Source organism: Narcine bancroftii, chromosome 3 (assembly GCF_036971445.1).
Source record: "Narcine bancroftii isolate sNarBan1 chromosome 3, sNarBan1.hap1, whole genome shotgun sequence".
Lineage (NCBI taxonomy): Eukaryota > Metazoa > Chordata > Chondrichthyes > Torpediniformes > Narcinidae > Narcine > Narcine bancroftii.
Genome location: NC_091471.1, coordinates 4951506 through 4964935, shown reverse-complemented (window position 1 = coordinate 4964935; position 13430 = coordinate 4951506). Strand labels below are relative to the sequence as shown.

Sequence of the window (13430 nt, the reverse complement as noted above, 5' to 3'; positions counted from 1 at the left end):
CACTACCCTCTGCAATACATTCCAGGCCCCACTACCTTCCGTGTAAAAAAAAACGTACCCTCAACGTCTCCCTTAACTATTCCTCCCCTCGCCCTTTATAGTTGTCCTCTGGTGTTTGCTGATCCTGCCCTGGGAAACAAGTGCTGACTGTCCACCCTGTCTCTGCCTCTATTAAGTCTCCTCTCATCCTTTTTCACTCCACGGAGAAAAGACCCAGCTCTGCTAAGATTGCCTCATCAGACATTTTTTCCAATCTAGGCTACATCCTGTTACATCCCCTCTGCACATCCTTCCTGCAATGAGGTGACCAGAAATGAACACAATATTCAAAATGTGGTCCAACCAGAGTTTATTGAGCTGTAAATATTACTTCACAGCTGTTGAGCTCAGCGCCCCGACTAACGAAGGCCAACAAATCACCTATCATCTATCAACCTTGACCACAAGATCTCCCCGTTCTACCACACTGTGAAGTAACCTGCCATTGGCTCAGCCTGATCTTCCAAAGTGCGTCACTTCACACTAATCTGGATTGAACTCCGTCTGCCATGACTCCACCCAATTTTGCATCCCGTCTACATCCTGCTGTGACCTATGACAACCTTTCACACTATCCACCGCACCTCTATCCTTTGTATTTCAATTTCCCACTCCCACGCTGACATGGCCCGCAAACTGGAGGAACATTCCATCTGGGCCCCCGCCAACAAGATGGCATAAACATCAACTTCTCCGGTTTCAGTTAGGCTCCTCCCTGTCTCTCTCATTCCCTATCCCCTTCCTCTTTTCCCCCTCCCTGTGCCTTTCAGAGAGCTAGCCCTCCCTCTATCGCTTCTCAGCTTTTTTATCCATATCCCACCTCTGACCTTTTGCCTGTAGGCCTGTGCTCCTCTCCCCACCATTTTATCCAGGCACCTGCCTGCCTTTTGCTCATTCCTTGACGAAGGGCCCAGACCAGAAACTTGTGTATCTTTGCCATAAAGGATCATTGGTGAATTTCTCCAGCACTTTTGCACATTAAACTCCAACCCCTGATTGAGGACTAATGTGAGATACTCATTTAGTTCCTCTGTCATCTTCTTGTCTCCCATTAAGGCAGAGGTTAATTAGCCAGGTTACGGGGAGAAGGCTGGGCATTGGGGCTCATTCGGAAACTGGATCAGCTCATGATAAATGGGCTGATTGGCCTAGTCATGCTTCTATCATCTGCAAACTTTACTGACCCTCCCCTCCACTTCTTTGACATAAAAAAATCACAAAGAGAAGAATCACAAATTCCTCTTGAACTGTTGTTTAGTTTGGGAAGGAAGGACTCAGGGAATGTGACCGTGTTCTGTGGGATTAGCTTTCAGCCTGATGTCGCGTGGCAGAAATTCCTCCCCCATCTGTGTTGGCTCTGCTTCATAGAATCGAGCAGCCTTTTTGAAGGGAGCAGGTGGTTAACGTCTGTTCATCAAGTGCATGAACAGTCAGATGAAGAAACACTCGACTTATTCTGCCAACAGAAAAATGAGCAAGGGAAGTGGAAATCAAGCAGGTTATTACCTGCCTGGAACTCTGCCGCCACACTTTCCCTTGGTTGGAACCTGTGGGGGCCTGCAGGCCAACTATCCAGCCATCAATTTTTAATTTAATTTAATTTTTATTTGGACGTTCAGCATGGTAACAGGCCCATTTGGCCCACGAGTCGTGCTACCCAATGACACCTGATTGACTAACAACCACCGGTGCGTTTTGAATGATGGGAGGAAACTGGAGCCCTCAGGGAAAACCCACGGGGAGAATGTACAAACTCCTTAGACAGCGGCGGATTCGAATCCCGATCGCTGGGGGCTGGAACAGTGTTGCGCGAACCGCAATGCTCACTGTGCCACCCCATGACTTATGGGTTCGAGGGGTTTTCTATTTGGAGCAAAGAAGCGACTTAATAGAGGGTCTATAAGAGGTTGAGAAGCTTAGATAAGATGGCCAGCCAGCGTCTGTTTCCCAGTGTGGGAATAGCGAACACCAGAGGACGTGTACAAAGTGAAGGGAGGGAAGTTTAGGGGCGACGTCTGGGGTAAGTTTTTTTACACAGAGTCGTGGGTGCCTGGAATGCCTTGCCAGGGATGGTGGTGAAGGCCAGAACATTAGGGGAATTTAATAGACTCTTAGACATATGGATGAAAGAAAAATAGAGGTTATGAGGTTGGGAGAGTTTAGGGGTTTTTTGGTAGGTATATATGGGTCGGTGCCACATTGTCTTCCATTGGATTCCCCCCCTTCACCACCCCCCCACCCACCACCGAGTCAGAGAGGAGAGGCCAGTGAGGACAGACAAAAACAAATCAATGAAGCTGCAGCTGTTGGAAGACAGAAATAAAGAACGTCAAAAACACCGACGTCATATGGAGGGAGAAACAGCAAAGGTTTCGGATCCTGGACCTATCATTGGACTGGGGAAAGAATAACAAGTTAGCTTGATAGTTTAGACATACAACATGGTACCAGGCCCTTCCAGCAAACGAGCAGATCCCTCTGCAAGCTTTAAAGACTTCCTCGCTATCCATTGTCCAATCTTTGTGTCTTGAGAGAGTTGTCTTCTTAATTTTTTTTTAAACGAGAGACCCAGCAGGGTAACAGGCCCTTCCAGCCCATAAGCCGAAATATACTCAACTGGCCCATCACCAGGATCCTTTTTGGAAGAAACCGGAGCATCCGGAGGAAGCCCACGCAGACACGGGGATGGCGTACAGAATCTTTACAGGCAGCACAGGATTTGAACCTCAGTGTAACAGCACCGTGCCAGCCGCTACACTAAACATGCCACCTACCCAAGGTAGCAGGGATGGGAGGAAGAGGGATGAGTGGAACCAAGGGAATATCTTCGATAAGGTGAAAATGAATGAAATAATGTTGAAGAACAATTAAAATTAGATTGTTGCTTTATCCGTAAGATAATGTTGCTGATGAGGAGAGATTGGGGAGGCTGGGACAATACCGACTGGAGTTCAGAAGGAGAAGGTGGGTCTCATGGAGACATGCAAGGATATGAAAAGAATCCTTAAGGTAGAAGAAGGAAGGTTGATTCCACTGGAGACTGCAAGAGATGGAATGGGGAGAAAACACAAACTCAGGAAGTCCCAGAGCAGATCAAGCATCATCCATGGGAGAGAAAGAATGGTCAGCATTACAGTCCAGAACCCTTTACCAGTGGAGACTCAAATCAGGGATACAACCTCAGGATTTGGGGAAGTAAATTTAGGACGGAGATGAGGAGGAACTGCTCCTCACAGAGCAAAGTGAATCTATGGAATTCTCTGCCCATCAAAGTCTCATTAAATGTATTTAAGACACAGATAGATTATGGATTAGGAGAATTTATGGCTATGGGGAAGAGGTGGAGTGGAGTCCATGGACACATCTGCCGTGATCTTATTGAATGGTGGGCTAGGATCAGTGGACTGGATGACCGACTCATGCTCTGGTGTTAAGATCTACATCAACCATTCTCAGCGGGGGGTGGGGGTGCTATCTGCCCCTCCCCCTGGAGGCCACACCACATTTAAGGGGTTCACCATCCTCTGTGTAGTCAGTCGGAGAGAAGTACCAACTAAACCTGACTGCTTCACTGGGAAGAGGCCCATAATACCGAGAGTCCTAGGGAGGCCACCGCAAGAAAATGGCTGGTCTACATAACAGGTGGACAATAAGATCTCCTCATGTTGAGACACATCAGGCACATCAGATGTGAGTTGAATACCCAGGTCATGATGGATTAAATGATCCTTGTGTCGTACCAGTTGGCCTTTGCCACACCCGGCCTCCGACGCTGTAGTGAGTCCCTTGAAATTGAGGAACTGGTTAATTCTGTTGTTGCTTTGCGCGTCAGGTGCTCCGACTGTACCATGGAGATCTCCAGGTCACCACACCCAGTCCACCCATCCCAGCACCCTCCACACCCACCGTCCCGACATCTCACCAGTGAGGGTATCAGCATCCGGAGAGCCCGTTGTCACTGGCCCCTCGGCCTGAGGAGATGGAGGAATGATCGGTGCTGCCCCTGGAGGTGGGATGTATGAAACCTGTAGGACAACAGTTGCCTGGAAAGGACAAGGGAAGAAGGAAAGCGCAATTACTCAAAACTGTCAAACACGGTCTCCCAGGTTACCTCCCTGCAGGTACAATGGCTTTTCCCCCCTGCCGTAGGCAGTGCAGGAATGCAGACAGGCGCAGGCAGTCACTGACAGTCCAGTGGTTGTATCACCACAGTACCAGCCTCCAACACCGTCCCTGGCACCCACCACCCACTGAGTACAAACCCTATCGCTATCCCTGACATCTCCCCCCTCAACTTACAGAGAGCAACCTCACTATGTCACAAATCACCGGTCAGGTCCAAAGATAAAGAAAGCCAGGCTGCACTCATAGGGTCATGCAATGTCCCAGCAGACACTCTGATCTACTAGCCGTTCCCAAGGATGCTCTCGGAGTCAGACACCCAGAACTGCTGGAAGACAATCAACTCAGGGCAAGGACCACTTTGGTCTGCCGAAACCCTGCTGTGTCTTTCAGCACACGAAGACATCGGTGAGGGAATGCTGCCGACTGGCACATTCCAGGCTGAGAAGTACGTGCTGAGAGGCTTGGTGCAGCCAACGTGAAGGCGCTGTGGGGATGGACCACGTTCTCGAGTCCTCCCTTTACCAGGCTTTGAGGGGCTGAGACTGAGGGGAAGTCCCTCAAACAACAGAGAGGGGAGAAGTGACAAGGTGCCAAAGTGTTGGTTACAGGGTATTGAGAGAACAAATGTAACAATATTCATTGATGAGAATGTATAGATATGACTGACATTACCGGTGTCAAAAGACGAATGGTTTTCTTGTTTGTAAATAATTTATTGCAGATAATGTATATTTTTGGTTTTAAAAAAGTCTGTGAGCGTAGAAGGTTGAGAGGGGATTTGATGGAGGTATTTAAAATTATGAAGGGGATAGATAGAGTAGAAGGGGCTCTTCCCCTTGAGGTAGGTCATGAGTTAAGGGTTAGGGACAAAAGTTTAGAAGTAACATGAGAAGGAGCTTTTTCACTCAGAGAATGGTGGCTGAATGGAATGACCTTCCCAAAAAGGTGGTTACAGCAAGGTCAATTTTGTCATTTAAGAGACGGTTGGATAGGTGCATGGATGTGAGGGGATTGGAGGGTTATGGACAGGGAGCAGATAGATGGGACTAGAGGAGATCACTTAAATCGGTGTGGACTAGAGGGACCGAGATGGCCTGTTTCTGTACTGTAATTGTTATATGGCTATATTTGATTAAAGAGATACAGGGATAGGGAACCATGGCTTTTGAAGGATATTGGGGATCAGGTTCGGAAGAAGAGAGAGGTGTATAACAGGTCTAGGCAACATGGAACAAAAGAGGGACTTGAGGAGAATAAAAAATGCAAGAAAAACCTCAAGAAAGAGATCTGGAAGGAAAAAAGAAGACGTGAGGTGAGGGTTAGGGTTAGGTTTCTACAGGTATATTAAGGGCAAAAGGATAGTAAGGAACAAAATTTTATCATTTAAGAGGAATTTGTACAGGTAAATGGATGGGGGAGGTATGGAAGTCTATGGACTCGCTGCAGGTCAGTGGGACTAGGCAAAAAAATGTTTTGGCAGAGACTCGAATGTTAAATTGAGGACAAATTCACCACTTCAGCTGGCAGATCATTTCCCCTCACGTTCCCCCGACGCTTTCCCACTTTCACTCTTAACCCACGTCCTCTGGTTTGTATCTCACTGACCCTCAGTGGAAAAAGCTGACCTACATTTACTCTGTCTGTCCCCCTCATAATTTTAAATACCTCCATCAAATCTCCCCTCATTCTTCTACACTCCAGGGAATAAATTCCTAACCTGCTTAACCTTCCCCGTAACTCAGTTCCTGAAGTCCAGGCAACATCCTAGTAAATCTTTTCTGCACTCTTTCTATCTTATTGATATCTTTCCTGTAGTTCGGTGACCAAAACTGCACACAATGCTCCAAATCTGACCTCACCAATGTCTTATACAACTTTACTATAACATCCCAACTCCTGTACTCAGTACTTTGATTTATGAAGGCCGAGATGCCAAAAGCTCTCTTTACAACCTTATCCACCTGTGATGCCATTTTCTGGGAATTTTATATCTGTATTCCCAGATCCCTCTGTTCTATCACACTCCTTAGTGCCCGACCATTCACCTTTCTTGGTTTGTCCTTCCAAAATGCAACACCTCACACTTGTCTACATTAAACTCCATCTGCCATTTTGCAGCCCACTTTTCCAGCTGGTCTTGATCCCTCTGCAAGCTTTGAAAATCCTTCTTTGCTGTCCACAACACCTCCAATCTTAGCATCATTTTTTACCCATCCCTATTTTTCCTTGAGAAGGAGAAGTATTCTTGAATCTTTTGAACCGAAGAACACTACAACACAGAACAATGTCCTTCAGCCCATCTAGTGCTCAATTATTTATTTTGCTCATCCCACTGACCTGCATCCAGACCGCAGCCCTCCATATCCCTCTCGTCCATGTACCTGTCCAATCTCCTCTTAAATGTCAGAATCGAACTTGCATCCATCACCTCCACTGGTAGATCATCACGCACTCCACCTCTTTCTTCAATCACCTCCTACTTTCTTCCTTTCCTCACTTCTTCCAGTGTAACCACCTATCACCTACCAGCCCGTTCTCCTGCTCCTCCCCTTCCTTTTGTTCGGGCCTTTCCCGGTGAGGGGAAGCATTGGCCATGCATGGCCTTCCAAGAATCCTCCAGCACTTTGTGGCACGACCTTCACTTCTAAAACAATGCTGATTATTCCTCAGTAGTCAGTATTTCTCCAAATGCTCCCAGATCCTATCCTTAATAATCCTCTACAATAGTTTACACACCATTGACGTAAGACTCACCGGTCTACAATTCCCAAGATTTCTCCTTATTACTTTTTTTTGAACAAAAGGACCACATTTCACATTCTCCAGTCCTCCAGCAACCCCCCTGTGGCCAAAGAGGACTCAAAGATCATAGCCAATGCCCCAGCTATGTCTTCCCACACTTCCCACAGCAACCTGGGGTATATGTATCCACTGTAGTGAATCTTCCTGAAGACAATAAACGCCATTGTTAAATACACTCACTCTGCTTTTGCCTGAAGAGCATGTGCATCAACCTGCATTAAGTCTATACCAATGCAACACACAGCATCTGTATAGGTGAGCTGCTTTTATAGCCTGCCTGCATCTAACCTGACTAAGCATACCCAGGCCTAAGATAACATTTGCATACCAGCTGCATTGAATCCTTGCCCTGGGATGCTGAACTCACCAAAACACCTTGCTTTGTGGGCAATCTACTAGTATTGGAATGCAGTCAGACAGATTGACCCACCTCACAACACCCACCCCACCCGCCTCCCCCCCAAATTTGCTACTCCACCAACCAGCAAGGTTGTAGAGAGCCAATGCTGGTCTCTGACACTGTGGAATGCACGGAGTCACAGCAAGCTGGGGCATGAAATGCTGCCCCACAAAGTACATGCTGCGATAAGGCGAATGGTTGAGGTATGGGCCTTGACTTCCGTGGGATTCCCCGTGTAGGTTCAAACCCTGTTCGCAGTGGTTTATCTCCAGGCGATCAAGCGCTGTTTGCTCGAGCTTTCGTGCAGCTCGGTTAGTGTAGCGGCTGGCCCAATGCCGTAACTGCACCAGTGATCTGGGTACGAATCCGGAGCAGTCTTCATGGAGTTTGTGCATTCTCCATGTGGCTGCCTGGGTTCCCTAAGGCCACTCTGGTTTCCTCCCACCTTTCAAAAATGTACCAGGAGGATGGGGTTCTAGGTATAATTGGGCGGCACGGGCTTGTGGGCCGGAAAGACAATGTCATGTGTTTAATTTTATATGTGAAAATGCTGGAAACATGCAGAAACTCCCCTTCCCAGTGGCACAGTGGTAGAGTCACTGCCTCACAGCTCTAGAGAACCAGGTGGAGTTCGCATGATGTCCCTGTAACCATGTGGCTTTTCCCCGGATTCTCCGGTTTCATAGAACATTCTGGAACAGTATGATCCCACAATTTTGGGCTGACCTATGGAAAGCTACTCCACAACAATCTAACCCTTCCCCCTCTCACACCCATTTTTCTTATATCCCATGTGACCACCTAAGAGTCTTTTAAATGTTCCCTATTGTCCCAGCCTCCACTGCCACCCCCAGCAATGAATTCCAGGCACCCACCACTTTCTCTGTAAAAAAACATACCTCTGACATCTCCCTGAAACTTCCATCCCCTAACCTCTGGTATTTCCTATTGTCACCTCGGGAAAGAAGGTGCTGGCTGTCCACTCTATCAAAGACATTCGTAATCTTATACACAATTGCCACCATCCCCCCCCCGCATCCTGAAAGTGTGCGAGTCAGTAGGTTGGTCATCCTCCGTACATTTGTCCCTCATGTCAGTGAAGGGCAGGAGAATCAGGGAAGAGGGGATGAAAATTCGGAGCACAGGTGAGCAAATGGGGGATGGGGAATGGCATTGCTTCGAGAGTTCACCTGGAGTGGATGGGCTGAATGGTCTCTTTCCTCAATGAAAGGATCATAAGATGATAAAACCACTCCAACTCAGCCACTCTGCCATTTCTTCTACCTGCAGAACACAGTGATTTCCCTGCTCATTTGCTTGCAGCCTTTGGTTCACCACCTGGTCCTGGAAGTTCGAGATCCCTCCTGACAGGTCTCCACCTCCTGAATGCCAGCCTTATTGACCAGGGCTCCTGCCATGATCCCTCCTTCACTGGCAGGCTGCCTGAGTTACTCCTGGGAAACTCCAAGTCCATTCCCTACCCTTGGACCCACCTTGTCGACAGCAGACTTTCAAGGATGTGTTTAAGGTAAGAAGGGGAGTGAGGGAGGAGACGTTTAAGGGAGATATGTGGGGGCATGTTTTGCACAGAGAGCGGTGGGTGCCTGGAATGGACTACAAGCAAATCATGTTTTAACTTACACATAAATATGCAGTGAATAGATGGGTATGGATCAGGCACAGGTGGAAGAAATTGAGTTTGTTGGTATTGGGTCTTGCACAATCAAAGAGAGGCAAATGGCCTGTTCTGTGCTGTTTTCTGTCAGAATCTCCTCCTGATAACACCAGAACTCAGCCGAGGGAATTTAATCATCAGGAGGAGAGCTAGAGAGAGTCGATGGCCACTGTGCAGATAGTGGAATGCCACATCAAGCCAGGAACATGATCTCAGACCCTAATAAATTGCTGGTAATACCTGGGTTTACGTATACCTTCTATCCCAGACCGTGACGATGTGAAGCGAAATGCAGGATTCAAAGCACAACTATGAAGGGGCATCGACTGTCCTGCCGAGGAATATTAAAATAAGGGCACAGTGCTGGGGGAGGGGGGGTCACTGAGAGACAGTGTGGGGAAGGGGGGGTTACAGTCAGTGACACAGGGAGCTGGGGGAGAGGGGTCACTAAGGGACAGTGTCGGGAAGGGGGATTAACGTCGGTGGGGGTACAGTCATTGACACAGGGTGCTGGGAGAGCGGGGTCACTGAGGCACAGTGTGGGGGAGTGGGGATTAACATTGGTGGGGGTACAGTCAGTGACACAGGGTGCTGGGAGAGCGGGGTCACTGAGGGACAGTGTGGGGGAGTGGGGATTAATGTCGGTGGGGGTACAGTCAGTGACACAGGGAGCTGGGGGAGGGGGGTCACTGAGGGACTGTGTGGGGAAGGGGGTTTACAGTCAGTGACACAGGGAGCTGGGGGAGGGTGGTCACTGAGGGGACAGTGTGGGGAAGGGGGGATTACAGTCAGTGACACAGGGAGCTGGGGAGAGGGGTCACTAAGGGATGGTGTGAGGGAGGGGGTTAACAGCAGTGGGGGGTTCAGTCAGTGACACAGGGAGTTGGGGGTGAGGGGTTTTAAACTTTTTTTAAAATTTAGACATACAGCATGGTAACCAGTTATTTCAGCCCACGAGTCTGTACCGTCCAATTTACACCCCATTAACCTACATCCCTGGTATGTTTTTGAACAGTGGGAGGAAACCAGAGCCCCCGGGGGAAACCCATGCAGACACGGGGAGAACATACAAACTCCTAACAGACAGTGCCAGATTCAAACCCTGGTCCAGTCCCGATCACTGGTGCTGTAAAGGCATTGCGCTGCCTGTTACGCCAACGGGTTACCATGGGACAGGATGAAGGAGCTGGATTGACCATACTTGAAAGAGTACTGAGAGAGAGATCGAGCCTGCATCCTTACCCCAGTATTCTGTTTCTTGGTGTCCAGCAGAGCCAGGTTGTATTTAGCCACCAGATGTTGGGAATTCAGTACATCATTCAGGGAGGCATGGACCTCTCCCAGAAACCTGCAAAGTCAAGAACAGCACAGTTTGAGCAAAGGGTTGGACCCACTCTTATCCAGCTCCAGTCTTCCGCCCCGAGCTCTTGAAGAGATTTCCATCGCTTTACATTCTGCCCCCAGATGAGAATTTTGTCTCCCCTTTTGGGTTGAGATTCTTCACGGGAGAGCCAATCATCGATGCTGGACTTGCGATGGGCCTCGGGCACTGAAGGCTTCCTGATCGTGTCAGAGGTCCGGATCTGGAGCTCAGCTTGCCAAAGGTTTGAACTGGGAGCTGTGCAGTTGCAGAGGAGAACTGGAGGTGAATCCCAGGACACTCGGTGACTCAGTATCTCTGAAGGGGGCTCTCTTTTCCTTCCCTTTCTCTGAACTTAGGGGCACCGGGCAATGCTAATGGCAAATCTTTGCCTGCCTTAAGGCAGAATAAAGGCTATTTTGTGTAATATTACATTTATTTTTTATTACATGACAATAAATAATATTTGATCTGATCTAAACAGTTGTTTCACGCCAGTTCATTTAGAGTATTATATAGAGTCATGTTATGGCTTGAATTCAAATTATTCAGATGAGATGGAATGTAAACTCACGTCCTCGAATAATCATTTCTGATCTGTGGAATTCCAAGACCAGTATCGCACACACAAATCTGCTCTACTCTGGGATCGGGCAAACATTCAAAAGGATTGATACAGTGGGGATAGTAACAGTTTTGAGGCCCAACATTTAAGAGCCTTCAAGAAAGGTGTCCAGTTAGCTTAGAGGTTAGCGTGACACTATTACAGCGCCAGCGACCCGAGTTCAAATCTGGCACCGTCAGTATGGAATTGGTACGTTCCTCCCACAACCGGCAAGGGGTTTCCTCCAGACGCTCCGGTTTCCTCCCACGTTCCAAAAACGTCCGGGATCAATAGATTATTATGTCGCATGGGTGTATTTGGGCGGCGTGGGCTTGCGGCCTCCCTCTCTGAGACTAAAAGCCACAGCTAAAAACCTGACAGACGGTGGAATCTGGAGCAAACAAAGAGAAACTGGGGGTGCTTTACGGACCGGGCGGCGCCTGTGGAGAGAAATGGTCAGCCAACGTTTGGGTTCCCAGTTCAAGACCAGTTCTCGACTCCCCCTCCCACAGGGAGACGGACAGCGAGGTTCCTGGTCACAACCACCCTTGGGGGAAATATTCTTCCTCAGACCCTCTCCAAGGCTCTTATCCCTCATTCTAAACCAATGGTTTTAAATCTTTTTCTTTCCACTCACATCCCACTTTAAGTAATCCCTATGCCATTGGTGCTCTGTGATTAGTAAGGGATTGCTTAAGGTGAGATATGAGTGGAAAGAAAAACGTTGAAAACCACTGTTTAATCGTACCTGTTGAAAACCACTGTTTAATCGTCCCTCATTGACTCGTCATGTGCACGGTTTCAGAACTCCAAAAGAAAGACCAATGACAATTTTTCTCAAGCAAAATATTTCAGTAACAATTGGGTCTAGAGCAGTGATTCTCAACCTTCCCGTCCCTTTCTAATCACAGAGCACCAATAGCAAAGGGATTACTTAAAAGTGGGATGTGAGAGGAGAGAAAAAGTTTGAAAACCACTATTTTAAACCAATTCCCCCTAATTTTAGACTTTTCCTCAAAGAGTCTAAATTTAAATTTAAAATGTCAGACGTACATCCTGCCCACGAGCCCGTGCCGCCCAAATATCCCAGTTAACCTCCAACTCCCAGTATGTTTCGAATGGTGGGAGGAAACTGGAGCACCCAGAGGAAACCCTCTCAGGTCGCAGGAAGAATGTACCAAATCCATACTGACGGCACTGGATTTGAACCCGGATCGCTGGCGCTGTAACAGCATTGCGCTAACCAGGACACCTTTCTTGAAGGCTCTTAAATGTTGGGCCTCAAAACTGTTGCTATCCCCACTGTATTAATCCTTTTGAATGTTCATCCGAACCCAGGGTAGAGCGGATTCATGTGTGTGATAATGGTCTTGGAATGATTACCAAAGGAAGTGAGTTTACATTCCATCTGACTAATTTGAATTTTCGCCATAACATGACTCTACAAGGCAATTCTCTAAATGAACTGGCTTGAAACCACAACACTGGATTCAAATGCAAAATGCTTGAGAAACTCGGCAGGTCAAATGCCAGTGATGTCTCTCTGCCTTCACTACGTAAAGGACCCAGTTTGACCAGCTGAGCTTCTCGAGTGTTTTGTGATTTACTTCATCCACGGTGTCACAAAAATGTTGGGTTGCAGGCACAGCAGGTTATTAAGAAGGCAAACGGAATGTTGGTCTTCATCACTAGAAGAATTGAATTGAAGAGCAGGGAGGTCATACGAGGTCCTGGTGAGGCTGCACCTGGAGAACGGTGTACAGTTCTGGTCTCCATGCTTGAGGAAGGATGTACTCGCCTTGGAGGCAGTCCACTGGAGGTTCACCAGATAGATCCCGGAGATGAGGGGGTTGACCTACGAGGAGAGGCTAAATTGTCTGGAATTAGACTCAAGAATGAGAGGAGATCTTGTAGAAACAGATAAAATTATGAAAGGGATGGATAAGATAGAGGCAGGAAAAAACTTTTCACTGGTAGGTGAGACCAGAACTAGGGGACACAGCCTCAAGATTCAGGGGAGTAGATTCAAGACTGAGATGAGGAAAATCTGTTTGTCCCAGAGAGTCGTGAATCTGTGGAATTCTCTACCCAGGGAAGTGGTTGAGGTGACTTCATTAAACATATTTAAGGTTCAGTTAGATAGATTTTTACATAAAAAAGGAATTGAGGGATATGGGGAAAAGACAGGTGGGTGGAGATGAGCCAATCATCAGATCAGCCATGATCTCGTTGAATGGTGGAGCAGGTTCGACAGCCGAAGGGCCAACTCCCTCTCCTGTTTCTTATGTTCTTCTGTACAGAAGCCAGCTCTTCAGCGCTTGACGTCCTGTTTTGCGGAAACTGCCAAAATGTTTGGCCTGGAAGTCAGCCTGAAGAAAACGGAGGTCCTCCGTCAGCCAGCTCCCCACTATGACTACCAGCCCCC

At 47.8% G+C, this 13430-nt stretch overlaps 1 protein-coding gene across 12 annotated transcripts in view; it reads right to left on the bottom strand.

Annotated features, from left to right (window-relative positions):
* Window positions 1–13430, bottom strand: part of dysf (dysferlin, limb girdle muscular dystrophy 2B (autosomal recessive)) — a 444465-nt gene that overhangs the window by 241444 nt on the left and 189591 nt on the right. For all 12 annotated transcript variants that reach the window (XM_069923420.1, XM_069923428.1, XM_069923419.1 and 9 more), the window contains exons 4-5: window positions 10284–10389; window positions 3962–4082 (exon numbers count right to left, since the gene is read on the bottom strand). In XM_069923420.1, coding sequence (XP_069779521.1) covers window positions 3962–4082; window positions 10284–10389 — 227 coding nt within the window. The remainder of the gene's footprint in view (window positions 1–3961; window positions 4083–10283; window positions 10390–13430) is intronic.